Genomic DNA, 18,158 nt, shown 5'->3' with positions numbered 1-18,158 from the left:
CTAATATCGCCCCGGCGCACCAAAACACTTAGGGTGCCCCATTGTAGGGCTGTCAGGCAGCATTTACTAGCTCTAACCATGGCTAATGGTTAGCTGCTAATGCTAGTGCTGCTGCACACAGTCTTGGTGGAAACCTGAAAATCTAAGCTTACTATAAATAAAAAGAAGGGATTTACTCACCTAAATAAACAGTTTTCAGGAGAGAACCTGAAAAGACCTGCTGAATTAGAAGGAACCTGGTGACCCCCCTATTCCTTACTAGTGTCACATAATGTGTCTTATAATCCACTGTGCCTTATAGTGCAAAAAATACAGTATATGTTTGGATTTATGATACTAAAAACTCCTGTGTTATATGATTATTTTTAACCTGTCTTATTTGGAGTTAAAAGGCTGTTTTTGGTGCTGTGACTTTTAGTCTTATCAATTAATATTTGTCTGGTCTAAATGCTGTTTTTCCAAAATGATGACAGGAAAAAATATTTGTAAATTAATTTTAGAGTTTATTGTAAAATTACAACATAAAATCCCCTTTCTATTGGCCTGTTTGTGCCTAAATGTTCTGGCATTTTCAAATGATGTGTATAGATAGATATAAAAAGCTTAAAGATCACTGTATATTTAGATTGTAATACAGTACCACAACATGAACTACAATACAAATTTTGCTCTTTTGAGATAGATTGTAATACAGTGCCCACGCTTTTACTGTAGTATAGGTGTTTTTCTCTGTTTCCACCCCAAAGTAATGTTTGGCTTTATGTTACAGAAGAAATGGCCACCTACCTGCGTTATGTGAGAAGACTGGACTTCTTTGAGAAACCGGATTATGATTATTTACGCAAACTCTTCACGGACCTTTTTGACAGAAATGGCTACGTCTTCGATTACGAGTATGACTGGGTCGGCAAAACTCTGGTATGACCTGAAATGTATTTATTTGCTGGTCACTGAACAACACAGTACACTTTCCTGGGAACAGCATGGATATTGTTACCACTTCTATTACACTGAACAACTGAGTATCACCATGCGCACATGCATAATAAAAGCCTATTAACACCAACAGTTAATTTGTAGTACTTTGTATCGACTTTACAGTATCAAATATGGGTGAAAATGTGTGAGGTTATGTTCATACATTGTCTGGTAAATCGATAATGTAATGATTGGCACAGGCATTGGCTCTATTGTGCTTAGTTATTGAGTTGTGTAGACCAGTAATTTGGTGTCTTAAAGGAGAACTCTGATCTGAAATAGACTTGGGTTATAGTGAAACATGATACTAAGTACAAACTTTTGTTAAATAGTCCTCCTACGTTCACTTCACATCATTCCCAAATACAGTGCTTTTATCTGATGCTCCTAATAGGCTAACAGTCCACGAGATGGGGCATAGCGCTGCCCATGGAAAGAAATGACTATTTTTACGCCATTAATAAGCTTTAAGTAGCTCCACACTGTAGAATTGTACAATTCTGAGGGCCTTGACATTTAAAACAAGGCACTGAGAGCTTTGAAAAGTGTGTGTTTATACACACAGGACCTTCATGCAGTTCTCCAGGCAACACAATCTTAAAATAATTTTATGAGAATTCGACTGATGAGCACAAACGAATAGGTAGGATAGAGGAACAGATTGCAAAATTAATTCTGTGGAAATGCATAAATTCCAGCTGTTGCTAAATATTTCTGGTGATTGGCTACATGTAATGAAGAGCATCATACAACAAATGGCATTAAATCATAAACTTAGATCAAAAGCTTTTACTGCTTCAAGATGGCGGCTTTAAATGTCAGAACCCTCAGAATTCTACCAACAAAATGTGAAGTTACTTTGAGCTTATTAATGGTGTAAAAATAGCCATTTCTTACATAGGCAATGCTATGCCCCCATCGCTAGCATGATTGTTTTTTTTTTAACAGTTATTACTGAAGAATTGTGTTTTATATGATTGTGATACAGTTTGTGATATGATTCGTTTTCAGCCAACACCAATAGGACCCATTCCCAGTGACACACCACTTCAGCCCAGCAGAGATAAAGCACAGCAGCAGACCAAAAACCAGGTACACACACACATACATACACACACACACACAAATGATATAGAGATCAAAGCAGATATGTCACACATAGGGTGTAAAATGGGCTAGTTCTGTATATACACCACCTTCTCATTTCTGCACTCGCGTCTGCAATTACAGACTGTAGTTCTGTATCTGTTTCTCTGTATACTTTATTATTAGCCTTCTTTAACCCTATTCTTTAATACTCAGAACCCCACAGGAGAGAAAACCACCACAGATCAGCCATTATAGCGCTACACTGAATAACCCAGGGCAATCGTATTTAGCGGTTCATCCTTCATAGCTTGTTTTAGCACAGTAAACATGCAAACTACAAAACAGCATACTCGCCTCTCAACGTGAAAGAGTTAATGCTAATGCTGCTCCAGCAGTGATAGCCGAGGTGAACAGCAGGCTACAGGCGGATAATACTCACCTCTGAACAGCAAAAGAGCTAGCGCTTAGCGAGGTTAGCAGGTAATGCTAATACTGCTCCAACAGTGCTAGCCAGGGTTAGCAGCAGGCTACAGGCCGACAATGGTCACCTCTGAATGGTGAAAGAGTTGGCGCTTAGCGCGGTTAGTGGCTAATGCTAATACTGCAGGATATTTAAACTGTATAACTCTGTACTACAGTGGAGTGGCTTTACAGCTGCTAAATACCTGACTGGTAGAATTTAAACATAAGAAGCACCGGATTAAAAGGTGCACTGATGTCTGTGAGCTGATGTATCAGAACCGAGTCGCTGCGCTTTCCTTCGAGCACACTGTGATACTACTCAGTAATGCTGCATCAGCAGCAGCTGGAAAAGAAGTGGTGGCTGGCTTCACATGTATTGGAGGAAGCAGTTAGGCTTCACCCTTCTTGTGTTAGGGGGCATTACTAGTGATAGAGCGAGTCCTAATGAGTGGGTTGGGTAATTGGCTGAGTATAATTGGGGAGAAAAGGGGGGGGGATACATTTTTGGATAAATCTACCATACCTAACCAACAAAAACTGAAAAAAAAAAAAAGTTAAATAAAAAAAAAACTGATTTTCTACCGATCTCAGAAATACCCACATCATCATACAGTATGCAGAGAAACAGGAGAACTAAAGTAGAAATAAGGCGGTGGTTCTAATGAAGTGGCTTGTCTGTGTGATTCTGTTGTAATATCACTATTAAGAGATAGGGGGCAGTGTTGTGCAGCTTTTAAGGCTTTAAGACTGAAGTGTGGACTGTCTGGAGTATTTACTGCCACCTTCTGGTGTTTAATTTCTCTATATTTTGTGATTTTTTTTTTTTGTTTGTTTTCCTTTTTTTTTAACTAAGAGCTCAGCGGGCCTCCTCATCTCTGCATGTTGTTTCTTTCTCTCTCTCTTTCTCTCTCTCTTTTCACTTTTTCACTTTAGCTAGAGCGTTCTGCTTCTGCATGGAACGATTTCCTCTTTAAAACTTTTCTGTTCTTGTTTTTTCTTTACACCTTCCACCCTCCCTCAACTCCACCACTTTTGACCTTTTTATACCCCGCCTCCCCCACATTGCTGTCGCGCCAGTCGCCAGAACCCAAAGGAAGTGAATCCCAGCCGACTCCTGTCACCAACAGAGAGCTCCTGGGGTCGCACCTCACAGCTGATAGGCTGGGGGGCTCTGTCCAGGTACTGGGTGTGTGCGCTGTGCTGCTTGGACTTGCCGTTTCTGTCGTTCTGTGTCTGTCTGTGTCTCTAACACAATTCTGTACATCATCCAATTAATCAGGACTTATTTTCTCTACTGTGCATTTTGTTACAGAGCATGCAGTGTTCTTTAAAGATGCTCCCAACAGGCTTACAATGCTAGTGATTGGGGCATAGCGTTACCCATGCAAAGTAATTATTATTTTTACATCATCAACAAGCTCAAAAGATAGGATTAAACAGATTAAAAAAATTATCTGGAAATGCATGAATATTATACATATATTTTTCAGCAACAGATGGAATTCATGCATTTCTATGCAATTGTTCCACTGTTCTTTTATGCTCATCATTCGTCTTATCATGACTTAATTAATTAATATAAACTGTATTTTTTAATAAACTATCTGTGCACTTTCAAAGATCTCACCAAAATGTGCACCAATAAACCACATGAGCACATCGTCTCCTCTGATTGGTCAGAGCTGTCTGCTGTGGGAGCAAGAAAGTAAATATAGTGAAGATTCTGTGTTTCAGTGTGTATATCTGTGCAGTGTATAGCTGAAAATGTGCAGCTGTGCTTTTAAACACAGCGATTCGCACGGCAGAGAGCAGTGAACGCTGCACGTACCGCATGAAGCAGCTGAGACCGTGTTTGAACAGTGTTTGTTCATAAGCAGTATATTATCTGGCTAATATATGTGAATAAGAAAAGTTTTGCTCTTTTCCCTTAATTTAGCTTAGTTTACCTCTACATAAAAAATATTCTAAATTCATCGCGTGTGTAAACACTTTAATGTTGACTGCACTAGCTTTTATGTTTATTTTACATCGGACAAATTGGCTGTAGCCCTACAAAATGTGATGCATTACAGTAATCAATAATGATCTCATATTTTTGTTCTGTGATCTCAGTCGCAGTTTTAACTGTACTTAAGACTTATTCCTGTAAAGTTAAGGCTTAGCGATTTTATATTAAAAAAAAAAGAGAGAAAAAAATATTTAGATATTTTTCAAACATATGAGTGATTCTTACATAACATAAAATGTTAATTGATGATAAAGAAATTATGATCTAGTTGTGTTTTTAGACCTATTTCAGACCACAGTTCAGGAATGTTTAATTAATAATAGATCATAGAAATAATTGTTGCAGCCCTAAATCCCTCTTAGTATAATTCTACCTCTCTTTCTCACACACCTGCATTTCCTCCCTCTCTAACTCTATTCCCTCTCTTCTGTTACCTTGTTTTCTGTATGTCTGTTTATTTTTCCTTCTGTGTGCTGTCTTTCCCCCGTCTGTCCCGTTCTGCCTCACGCTGCATGCTTCCTAATGCCAGAGCAGTGTAAAGTTCAGCCGGCTGCAGGGAGATGAAGAAGAGCTCATTGTGATTTTTACAGTGTGTGTGGATTGTGTATTTTAAAGTTGTACATTTTCTATTTTGTATGTTGGATCCTATTTACATACAGAAATTCTGCTTTGTAGATTAAAGGGGCCAAAATCCCGAGAGTTCCTGATCATTTTGAGTTATTTTGTGGGCAGTGTGCCAAGTCCTGCTGGAAAATGAAATCCACATCTCCATAAAAGTTGTCAGTAGCAGAGGGAAGCATGAAGTGCTGTAAGATTTTCTGGGAAAACACTGCATATATAACACAGGGACCAAGGGACCAGAGTCTGGAGGAAGAGGGAGAGGCAGTGTGAAGAGTCTAGTGTGAGGTTTTCACAATCAGCATCAGACCGTTGACATAGATTGCACCCGCAGTAGGGAGTGTGACGAGACGTCTTTCTCACAAGACAAGACCAGACATGAGAATGGGCTCATGAAAATATATATATTATTTTAAAGTTAAAACATATGATTAAAAATATTTTTGAATAAAACTCACAAAATGCAAAGCTGCAGGTGGATTTTTAAATATTTTGTGAGTAATCATTTTGTAATGGATGTCAGTCAGTTTTTACTCAGGTTATGAATTATGTATGATTTATCATATGCAGTAAAATACAGAATAGTATGCAGCTGGTTTAACCATAAACCCGACAACTTCGCTCCTGTATGATCTCACATGAGTCTCTTCAAACTTTAGATTTTAAATAAAATTGTCTGTTTGAATTACCTTAGTAAGGGTTTCTGTATTCAACTTGTAGCCCCCCCTTGAGGATTCTATTGAGATCTGGCAATCTATGACCGAATCTTTCGCGTTGTGTCAATGCAGCATACACGAGCAGACCAGCGCTGCCGATTCAGTGTGATTCACTTTATACCTGTAACTCTGCCTCTTCACAACTTTACAACTGATGCTCTCAAACACATTAAGAGGCAAGAAATTCAAGTAATTAACTCTTGATGAATTTAGCACAGCTGTTAACTGAAAGCCAGTCAAGATGTGTAAAGCTGTCATCTAAGCAAGAGGTGCTACTCTGAAGAATCTAAAATATAAAACATATGCTGGGTTTTTTAATTCAATATGTTTAAGAATCCCTTAAATGTCTGTTTATCTCCCTAATTGTGAAGGAAGGGTTTTATCTGTATAAATATACAGATATCTCGGTTGGGTTGGGTTCATATGTAAAGTGCATTTTTGCAGGGTGCTTCTCTAAAACTTCTTCTCCTCTCTGCTTAATTTCAGGTAATGAGTTCCACGAACGGTGAGGTGAACACAGATGACCCCACAGCAGGTCATTCAAACGCCCCTATTACTGCCCCTGCTGAGGTGGAGGTCGCCGACGATACAAAGTAAGGATTTATAATTCATTGTGATCATTATTTTAAACCTTCATAGTAGATCTGATCAGCATGATAGGATTTAATGGTATCATGTAGAGCTGGGCGATATGGCCCAAAAAAAAAATCTTCGATTTTTTTTTTTTTTTTATCTGATTTTCGAGATTTTCGATTTAAATCGATTTTTTTCCCCTACTAAAAATCTAATTAAAGATGATTAAGAAATGGTTAAAACTTGTTTTTTATTATTTAGTTTTCACTTAAATATCCCCTTTGTGCTTAAAGTGCAACCAGAAACAAGCAAAACATAAACTATTGTAAACAGTGAGAACATCCAGTAACTTTTAGAAAGCTAAACATAGTTTAGGCACTGACACAATACACCCTCAAACTTAAAAAATAAATAAATAAACCCACCCTCAAAAAACAAATAGAAAGAAATAAAATGGTGCCCTTTTTGATAAAAATAGAAAACAAGTACAATTTAATATGCCATTAAGCGAAGACTTTTCCCCATTGGGCTTTAATTGCAAAACAAAGCTTTTAAATAAGTGCCAGGGATGGAACGAGGGAGAAAGGGGTGGGGGTTTGACGAAAAGTTTAGAGAAATCTCGTCTGATTGCTAGGGGTGTGACGAGATCTCGTGGCACGAGATCTCGCGAGATTAAAACATGATGATATTTCTCGTCAAGCTTAAACCTGTCTCGCGGGAAAAAAAAAAACAGTAGGTGAGCTCCGCGGCACAGTTAAAGAGCTCCGTGCGACAGTAGGTGAGCTCCGTGGTCCAGTTAAAAAGCTCCGCGCGACAGTAGGTGAGCTCCGCGCGACAGTAGGTGAGCTCCGCGCGACAGTAGGTGAGCTCCGCGCGACAGTAGGTGAGCTCCGCGCGACAGTAGGTGAGCTCCGCGCGACAGTAGGTGAGCTCCGAGCGACAGTAGGTGAGCTCCGAGCGACAGTAGGTGAGCTCCGAGCGACAGTAGGTGAGCTCCGAGCGACAGTAGGTGAGCTCCGAGCGACAGTAGGTGAGCTCCGAGCGACAGTAGGCTTAATATGACTGGTTATGATCATGCATAGTTAAATTACAAGAGATTTAGGAGTAAAAAACACAAACCATAGGCTTAATATGACTGGTTGTGGTATGCACTTATTGTTTGCACTATATAAGACCTAGAGAAATTTTTTTTATTCTTATTCTTATTTCTATTTCTTATAGAATCAATGTGTCAGAAAAAACAGTCTGTTAAGTTTGCATTATATGATTTTATCAAATAAAACTCGTTTTCAAGGCATTTTTCATTTTTGTTTCACGTTTTCTTTAAAATTTTATTTTTAAATCTCGTCTCATCTCGTTCTCGTGATATTAGTGTCTCGTCACAGCCCTACTGATTGTATATTTCGGTTAAGAATTGGCTGATTAATCTTTTTATGTTTACTCAGGGAACTATAGATAAAATGAATCAGATATTTACCTGTTCTGTGTGTGTGTTTGTGTGTGTGTGTGTGTTTAATTTCAGGTGCTGTTGCTTTTTCAAGAGGAGGAAGAGGAAAGCGCTTCAGCGGCACAAGTGAGGAAGATGAGACGGCCCGAGGGACGTTCCAGCACTCACAGACACTGTGCTGCAGTCTCAATCAAAACCACACAAACCTACGACTGAGTTTAATACAGGAACATGACTGGAGCTGAGGGCGTGGCCAGCTTTCTTATTTTTGTGTGTGTATGGATGTATGTGTGTGCAATTTCTGAACGCTCGAGAACTGAACTGCGAAAAACACACACACACACACACACACACACACACATATTTACACACAAATACACACACACACACACACATATTCACACACACTGCCTCTGGTGCGGTGTCACAGAGGAGAACCCCTGCTGCCGTCTTTTAAAGGAAGCGCTGAGAGGAATATAGGAAGTATATTTGTACCACAGGTGGATCGCGAGCGGAGACTGAGCTAAACGCAGATGGACGCTTTAAACTTGTATTTTAGATCACATGGAAAAAAGAAACCTCTATCGGAAGATTTAATGACAAAAAAAAAATGTCTAATCACACACACACACACACACACACACACACACACACACACACACATTGTGGATGAGTAAGAGATGTACTCCATGTTTTTAATTTTATGGGATCAAAGAGTGAAAGGTGAGAACGCCGTGCCCCCCCACAGTCTGCTTCTGTGAATTGGTCCTTTTTTTTTTTTTTTGTAATTTAAAATGAAGTTGTTTTTGAAGCTCGACGGACCCGGAGTTAAAAAGTTGTGTTTGTGTGTGTGTGTGTGTGTGAATGTGTGTGTGTGAATGATACCCCACCTCCTCCCCCTTTCCTTCTTTAACAATTGACTTGAGTGGTCTATTTTTGATGCCCCACAGATGCTCAAATCACTTTCTCTTAAATGTCCATTAAATGCAACTGAATTCTTAGTTGAATGGAAATGATCCTTTATTGAATCGAACCCAACACCTAATCCTAACCACACCATATTAGTTTTTTTTTTTAAGGTTTAAATTGTAAGGTTAAAGTTAAGGCCCTTTCTTAATGAGGACACATTTTTTCTGATATAATGTTTAAAGTTCAGTAAAACCTTCACACAAAATGTTTTTTAATAATTTTTGTGACACGGTTTTGTATTTTGCTGTCTGAAAACAGGGCTACACACTCCATAGCTCTCATAAATGTCCATTTATTAATTTTATACGTTATTTTTCTTTTATCTGCTCTTCATTTTGCTTTATCTCTCTCTATCTGTTGCAAAAGTTCTTTTTTTCGACGAGAAAAACAGCAAAACAACAGTAATCGGCCCTTTAATCAGGCATTTAAATGGATTTTTAAAAGGTAAATAAGAGTTTTTTTCTGGGATTAAAATATCTGCGCCGCAGAACGGTGCAGGACTGAGGTGCACAGTTTTCTATACAGCGTTTACAAGCACGTGCCCGACCATGTAAATGTAAATGAAGGCCATGCGGTTACCTCGTGCTTACTCCTGTATCGCTGTATCCTGATATTGTTCTCATAGGCAATGTATCGTGTGGTATCATAATATGAGAAGCCCTGTGATTCCCACGCCTGCTCATTTCTTTGGCACAGATAGCTCAAAAGGCACCTGTTCTGTGTGTGTGGTGCTTGTATGTGTGGGAAGTCGCAGCCTGCTGTTTCCTGATTGGCTGGACACATTAAAGTTGAGCTCTGCTGAACTTTTTCGCCAGACTGCGAGGCTGCGTGGACACGTACAGTTTGATTTGGGGTTGGATTTTATTCACAGGGTTCGTACGGTCATTAAAAAAAACCTGGAAAAGTCATGTAGTTTTAAAATAGCTATTTCCAAGCCTGGATGAGTTTTTGAAAACTAAAAATACCCAGAAAGTTTTAGAAAAGTCTTGGATATTAGGTCTACAAATCTTTTTTTTTTTTTTTTAGTTTATTGATGGAGAAAATCTGTGAAAATCTGCTGTGAACATCACCTTTTAGTGATGTGGGGAGAGAGCTCCATCTACCCACCCGGAGGGAGCAGGGCCAATTTTGCTCTCTCTGAGCGTCGGCAGCTTAATGGCAAAGCTGCATGAGCGGGGGTTCGAACCTGCGACCTCCTGCTTATAGTGGCAGCGCTTTAGACCACTGGACCACTCGGCACCCTCGATTTTAGTTTTGATTATAGTTTTAGTGATTTTTTTTAATTTTTTTTTTAGTCCATGTCTGCATTGATGTTTTCATGAACTTAATGAAATAATCATGAAAGTGTATTGGTTAAAACGTGTATGAACTCTGATTCAGAATCATTGAGAATCATTCAGCTTCAGAGTTCAGTTGCATTTAGCAGATATTCAGTTGAATGTTCAGCATCTATGAGTCATCTATAATGGACTATTCAAATAAAGTGACAATTAAATTTTTATTTCATCTCTCTCGTCGGTTATGTGCAAACAGCAGGTAACAATGGGGCCAATTTGTGACACAAACATTGTATTATTATTTTTATTGAAACAGAGACTTCAGTTTAAATATTTGAGCTGTTATCTTGTTATCCCACCACTGAAACCCTTATTCACTTCTGTCGTCCATTTTCCCGTCTACTTCCTGTGAATGTGGGTGGTGCGATGTGGGTGGTGTGGCCAAAATTTGAACAAAATTGAAATGATCAGATTGAATGCGTGTTTGCTGTTTACACTGCCACACAGAAAACACATCTGTCACATATGAACCAAAAAGATCAGATTTGGATCTCTTTTACCTGCTGTGTGAACATAGCCTTATTACGTTTCCGTTTCCCCTCCCCCTCCCTGTGGATGTGGTGGTGTGGCACAGTGGCTGGTCTCAGGTACTGTGGAGGACGGAGAGGACGACTTGGCATCTCTCATTGCTTTTATTTTTTTGTTATTTTTTCAATTGCACTTTGAAAAGGAGGAGAAACGAGAAAATATTAATGTTTTAACAAAGGAAATTCCACTAATGTTCAGATTTCTTCTAGAATCTGTAAAAAGTCAGTCAGATTCTGAGTCTGGGTTTGGGTTTGGTGTGAAATTGTGCTTTGTTTTAGAGAAATTACCATTACCGTTTTATTTACAGGTGCATCTCAAAAAAATATATATAGAGAATATCATTGAAAAGTTACTTTATTTCAGTAATTCAGTTCAAAATGTGAAACTCATATTTTATATAGATGTATTAAACACAGAGTGATCTACTGTAAGTGTTTATTTTATCTTTTATTGTTGATGATTATGGCTTACAGCTAATGTAATTTTTCCAGTGTGGGCAGTGTGCCAAGTCCTGCTGGAAAATGAAATCTGCATCTCCCTAAAAGTTGTCAGCAGAGGGAAGAATAAAGTGTGAAGTTTCCACAATCAGTGATGGTTTGGAGAGACATGTCATCTGCTGGTGTTGATCCACTGTGTTTTATTATCAAGTCTAAAGTCAGTGCAGTTTTGTTTTCCTACAAAATCTTACAGCACTTCATGCTTCCCTCTGCTACTGACAACTTTTATGGAGATGTGGATTTCATTTTCCAGCAGGACTTGGCACACTGCCCACACTGCCAAAAGTACTAATTGGTCTTAAATAATATTCTAATTTTCTGAGACACTGATTTTTGGGTTTTTATTAGCTGTAAGCCATAATCATCAACAATACAAGAAATAAACACTTAAAATAGATCACTCTGTGTGTAATACATATATATGATTTATGAGTTTCACATTTTGAACTGAATTACTAAAATAAAGTAACTTTTCAATTCTATTCATATTTTTTGAGGCAACATGGTAAAATAGTGTATCATGATATATTTAAAGAGATGTTCACAGTATTTATCATGATATGTGTATTTACAGTCAAAATGCTTCAGTAGTGACGTGTTTTTTTTAAATACTCTTCCATACTGAGTACATAATTTCTATTCAAAATATACTACAATTTATCCAGTTAAACCAATTATAACTAAATACACTCTCTGTAATGAAATGTAAAGATTCGGTCAGTGTTCCCTGAGCTCTAGTATTAATAACCTTAATATTATTTAAAAAATATATATATTAGGAAATCATCATATTGCCCACCTCTTATCTAAGCCATCCAGAGAAAGGCTTCTTTGAGACTTTATAAACAAAAATCACTATTTATTTAAGAGCTGTAAGTGGAAAGGAACCTTTAAATAGTTATGAAACTTTTTTTTATATTGACTTGATGAAGGTTCTTCTCTTAAACACATTTTACAAAACGTTTCATTGTAGAACCAACATTGGATCTTTTTTTTTTTGGAACCTTTGGAAATGGTTCCAGTCTATTTGTGAACAGCCTTTTAACTGGTTAGGAACCTTTATATTGATTCCTCAAGCCTTTATCAGGTTCTCTACAAAAAATATAATTAAACCAGAACCAGAAACGGTTCTTCTGTGGCATTAGTCAATGATTCTGTTAAGTCAACTTAAGACTTAAGTCAAAATAAGAGGTTGTTTAAGAAATGCAGGAGAATAACTCTTAAGATTTCATTTTTGAGGAAGCTCTGAGTGAAAAACCTTTAAATAATTATAGAAACCTTTTATACATTGACTTCTTTAGGCTTTTAAATGGTTCTTTGTGCATATATATATCGTTTTACAGAAATTTTAAGTTTATTAAACTGTTTATTTCCCATTAACAAAACTGAACCATCTCACTGAGACCTGTGAGAGATGGTGGTCTTGGTCCAGTCCCAAACCAACTAGTGCAGTTCTATTTGTGGTGAGAATGTGATCCAACCTGAGTATTATTTATACTCCTCATGTTTGAGCTAAACAGCTGTTCAGGTGCATTTTAACCTGATTTATTACCCAGATAATTACTACACCTATAATCTATTGCCATCTCTGCTGCTGCTTCATGCTGAACTACATTTTAATATGTGCTAGTCCAGAGCGCAACATAGACCCTCTTCCTGTATTTACTTTATTAACCCCGCCCCAGAATGCTCTGACCAATAAGCAGAGATAATAGGACAATGTGGTTGTTTATGACACATAATTTTTCTCTTCTTGCAGTTTACCTTGTGTCAATCCAAACCAAACTAAACCAAGAGGAAAACGCTTTAAGCTAACAAACCTGTTAACTAATGCAGACAAATGAAACTGTGAAAAAGTAAAAACTCTCTTAAACAACCTTTTATATCAATTACTTTACCACAAGATAGAAATTATTTGTACTGTTTACACTTACAGCTCACTAACAAATAGAGCAAAGACCCTTTACTGGTCAAAAACAATTACATATTCCTCTTTAAACCTATGAAATGTAATTTACACATACACAATTGTTTTTTTGTGGAAACAGAAATATTAACACATGCTAATTTTTTTAAGTATTTTAAGAGTGTACCCAGTACTCTTAAGGCTATGTTTTCCTTACAGTTGAGAATCTCCTTTCAAAAGGCTTTTCCTGGACCCACAAAAAAAAAATCACTTTTTTTTTTTTTTTTTTTTACATTAGTAAAGATGCTTTTAAACGTTTTTCTTTACACTCAACATTTTTCAGGTTCTTGTTCTCTATTGTTTTTGTCTTTTAATACAGAGGTCTTTAGATCTGGGCCTTGAATCTGGTTTCCAGATTTTGTTCTCACTGAAAGTTAACAGAACAGTTGATGTGATTTATTGCCCTGTTTACACCTGGTCCCTTGTTGTGACTGATTAGTATTGAATGCGTCTCTGAAAGTCGACCTCTTGAAGCGGTTTGAATTATCAAATTTAAATCTCTTGAGTTTATCCACAAATAATCCTGATATTTAAACCCTGTTTACACCTGATCACTTTAAGTGTTTTAAGTTTCATATCTACCACAAATTACAAAATCCCAGACTGGAAACTGGATTCAGGGTCTGAAGATGTGAAGACCTGTGGTACTGTTGTATTGTTTGAAGGACCTTTTGCGGCACATACAGGTGCATCTAAAAAAAATATATATACCATAGATGTATTACACACAAAGTGATCTATTTTTTTTAAGTGTTTATTTATTTTAATATTGATGATTATGGCTTACAGCCAATGAAAACCCAAAATACATAATCTCAGACAATTAGAATAATATTATATAAGACCAATTGGTATTTTTGGCAGTGTGGGCAGTGTGCCAAATCCTGCTGGAAAATGAAATTCGCATTTTTCACCACTGATTTTTGGGTTTTCCTTGGCTGTAAGCCATAATGATCAACAATAAAAGAAATCAACGCTTAAAATAGATCACTCTGTGTGTAATACATCTGTATGATATATGAGTTTCACATTTTTTAAACTGAATTATTGAAATAAAGGCATCATTTTATGCATCAGGTAGTGTATTTATCAGGTTTAATACTTAAATAAATCTCTGAGAAGCTTTTAGAGCATCAGATGTTCAACATTTCACACCGAATCCACTCTGACTTGACTCTGTTCACACCTAAACTGGTTTATTCTGCGTAGAATTTGGATTATTTGTGGAATTATCCTTGTTGCTGATCATTTCTACAGCAGGAACATATGTTCTGACGTTCTGATATTTTCTAGGTTTGATATGGATGATGATTTGTGCTTTTTTTTTGTTGTTTTTGTTTCGTTTTTTTCCCTCCATATTAGTTTACATTACTGGGAAACATAGTTCGTGCCTTTCCAAGTAAAAAGACGTTTAACACTAACGTGTCCCTCTCCGAGACTCGTACCCAGTTCAGGTGTCCTCTGCCCTCTAGAACCTTCTCTCTCTCTCTCTCTCTCTCTCTCTCTCTCTTTTTGTTGGGTCTCCACTGTGCGGTCGGTCGGTCAGTCAGTCAGTCGATTGGTTGGTTCAGGGCCATTAAATGGAGTCAGTTGGCATTGACTTTCTTTCACTGTTGTAAATTGCATCATAGTTAGCTTCACAGGAAATGAGTATATGGGTTTATAAACTTTAACAGAGGTTGCCTATCAGAGTGAGGATGTATGAGGATTTACATACCTATTAAATGTTGCTTTTTTTTCTTCTACGCCTCATGGGATGATATATTTTCTACACACACAAACACACACTTACAGTGGTATGAAAACGTTTGGGCAATACTGATAATTTTCATGATATTTCTTTATAAATTATTGGTTGTTTAAATCAGCAATTTCAGTTAAATACAGTATATCATATAGCAGATGAACACAGTGATAGCAGTGATATTTTAGAATGTAAATAAAGTTTAAAAGATTTACAGAAAGAGTTCAATAATGCTTTAAACTAAGTTAGTCAGGTGCATAAAATAACCTTAGCACTAATTATTGTAACACAAAATTAGTTTAATAAGCTTATTGACCCTTGACCTACATACACAGGTGAATCCTGAGAATTATGAGAAAGGGTTAGGGGCCAACTGCAAGTTTTTCTCCTCCTTTCTCATCTTCTCTGAAGAGCAGCAACATGGGAGCCTCAAAACACACAACTCTCAAATAACCTGAAAACAAAGATTGTTCAACATCATGGTTTAGAGGAAGGATATAAAAAGCTCAAATCTCAGAGATTTCAGCTGCAGTTTCCACTGTGAGGAACAGAGTGAGGAAATGGAAGAACCACAGACACCGTTCTAGTTAAGACCTGAAGTGACAGAACAAGAAAAATCTCAGATAAACAGAGGAGAAGGATGATGAGAACAGTCATAGTCAACCCCAACCACAGACCTCCAGAGCTCCAAACACCTACATCCTCATCTTACTGCAGATGGAGTCACTGTGCATCGTTCACTATTCACTATTCAGCGTACTTTACACAAGGAGAGGCTGTATGGGAGAGAAATGCAGAAGAAGCCTTTTCTGAGAACACGCCACAAACAGAGTCGCTTGAGGTATGCTAAAGCTAAAGCACATTTAGACGAGCAGCTTAATTTTGGAATAAGGTTCTGTGTGTGGACTGATGAAACTAAAATTGAGTTATTTGGAGGGCGGTTATTTGTTCATGGTGGAAAAAGAACACAGCATTTCAACACAAACACTTTACTGCTCCCCACAGTAAAACTTTATTTCATTTTTCAAATATCATTGTGTTTATCTGCTATATGGTATATTTAACTGAAATTGCAGATCTGATCAACCAATGATCAAGGATCAATGATAAAGGAAAATCGTAATTTCATACCACTGTATTTACATTACAGAGTGCCTGAGTGCTCTTTCTTCCACTATGGTTTAAAGGACTCAGTTCAGGGATTATGGCTCATTGACACCTTGTGATGATTGAATCATTAACAGAGCAGCAGATCACAAGCACCATATTTCTGCCTGGACAGGAGTTTAGTCCTCACATGATCTTCAGTTTACCTTCTCACGCTCACACAGTGACTAAGCATTCAAACATATATCAGATTAAACTTCAGATCTTTAATATCAGCGTCCATCTGAACACATTCTGATATCATCTATCAACTAGTCAACCATTACATTAAGGGTTGCCCTAATTTAGAATGTAGCCCAGCCAACACATGAATAAATAAAGATAAATAAAATAGTTACAGGTGTAGAAATCTAATGTGAGAAAATCGTAAAAATAATAAAAATGACAAAATAAACAACAGATAAATAAAAAATAAGAGTGTAATTTAACACAATGCGAAAATGTGTGTTAAATAATACAAAATAATAAGGGTAAAAAATAGGAGGAACTGTAAAATAAAGATTAAAAAAGACAACAAAAATCATTCATTTTTTTCATTAAAATAAAAAAAATCTAAACTAAACATGCAATGTAAGCAAATCATAAAAGAAATAAAAATGATAAAAAGAAAAACATAAACATATAAATAAGTATAAGAGTGTAATTTAACACATAACATTAAACAAATATGTAAGCAGTTACTAAAATAATAAGGGCAAAAAGGAAAGGACTGTAAAATAAAGTTAAAAGTAAAAAGTTAAAAGTAAAGTAAAAAGAAGACAACTAAAACATACCAAAATCATAACATAATGTGTGTGTGTGTGTGTGTGTGTGTGTGTGTGTGTGTGTGTATTTTATAATAATAAAACATTTAAGGGCATAACATGAGACAATGCTGCAACTAAATGTATAAACTGTAATGCTATTATTAATATTAACATCAACAAAAATATGTTCAATACTAAATTATTTATATTAAGTAAATAAAATATTGTATTACAGCCCGTCCATTGTTTTTGGGTCTTGCATCAGAAAGCGTTATTTTCCCACCAATAATTACACAAACCCCGCCCTCCTGCGCTACGATTGGCTACTTGGATTTAAGGACGGCACCGGGACGGCGAGTCATATCAGCATAGGCCACCAGCCAATCCGAGCGCAGGAGGCTGGACGTTACAGCCAATCCCGAGCAGGTAAGGGCGGGAAGTGTATAAAAAAAGTGTATGGGTTGATTTTTGTGCCGTAAAACGGGTGGGAACAGTAATAATTGCCAGAGAGCCTGTAGAGAGGAGAATACCCACTAGAGGATGTGTTTCGGATTTATCAGACAATAAATGTTCGATCATTTTTATACTGAAAAATGTTTCAGTACTGCATGTATAATTTTGAAGCTTTTAAACTCGAGTTATAACATTTAAACACTGATTTGGATGTAACCAACCAATCAGCTTACAGTAGCAATATTGCTAGCATGTCTATTGGTCATTGACAGTCACGTGTGTTTACTATGCGTAAAGTCACCGTGTTTAAGGTATAGTTACCGTAAGCTGCGCAGTTAAAATAATAGAAACAAACTTTATTTTATAATGTTTGGAGAATTTAAAGCAATTAAATTGAAGAAACAGAAGTAAAGGGAGGAAATAGTGTCTGCAGACGAGCTGAGCGAGAATACCAGAGACTCTTCTTTGGATTAAATATCATCTATTAACAACAGTGATAAATATCACCTGACTACAAGTACCTGAAATGTTGTTTCTGCTGCATCCAGTCATATAACATTACAGCTTGCAGATAAAATATGTTCTCAAAAGTGTGGTAAAACTGCCTCTTGGGCATCAGGCAGTGTGTATTCATGACCAATGGGTGTAAAAACTTTTAACATGAGAGTTTTTAGAGATTTAGCTGTGTAACGGAGCTCCAAAGAACAATCGTAGAATGAAACAAATTTTATACATATATTATAAATTATATATATGTATGTATGTATATATATATATATATATATATATATATATATATATATATATATATATACACACGTAGTTAGTTGTCTTATTTATTTGAGTTTTAGACGCTCTAT

At 36.8% G+C, this 18,158-nt stretch overlaps 1 protein-coding gene across 4 annotated transcripts in view; it reads left to right on the top strand.

Moving 5' to 3' along the window:
• Window positions 1-14,933, top strand: part of csnk1g2a (casein kinase 1, gamma 2a) — a 43,729-nt gene extending 28,796 nt beyond the window's left edge. The window contains exons 8-12 of one of the 4 annotated variants that reach the window (XM_049466848.1): window positions 773-918; window positions 1,990-2,070; window positions 3,607-3,708; window positions 6,358-6,464; window positions 7,967-14,933. In XM_049466848.1, the coding sequence (XP_049322805.1) occupies window positions 773-918; window positions 1,990-2,070; window positions 3,607-3,708; window positions 6,358-6,464; window positions 7,967-8,021 (491 nt within the window). In that variant the 3' untranslated portion in view covers window positions 8,022-14,933. Of the gene's footprint in view, window positions 1-769; window positions 919-1,989; window positions 2,071-3,606; window positions 3,709-6,357; window positions 6,465-7,966 lie in introns of all 4 variants that reach the window. The other 3 variants (XM_049466847.1, XM_049466850.1, XM_049466849.1) reach the window with 3 other exon arrangements.
• The last annotated feature ends 3,225 nt before the right edge of the window (window positions 14,934-18,158 follow it).

This window comes from Astyanax mexicanus, chromosome 18, assembly GCF_023375975.1.
Source record: "Astyanax mexicanus isolate ESR-SI-001 chromosome 18, AstMex3_surface, whole genome shotgun sequence".
Lineage (NCBI taxonomy): Eukaryota > Metazoa > Chordata > Actinopteri > Characiformes > Acestrorhamphidae > Astyanax > Astyanax mexicanus.
This window is presented reverse-complemented; position numbering and strand designations above follow the sequence as displayed.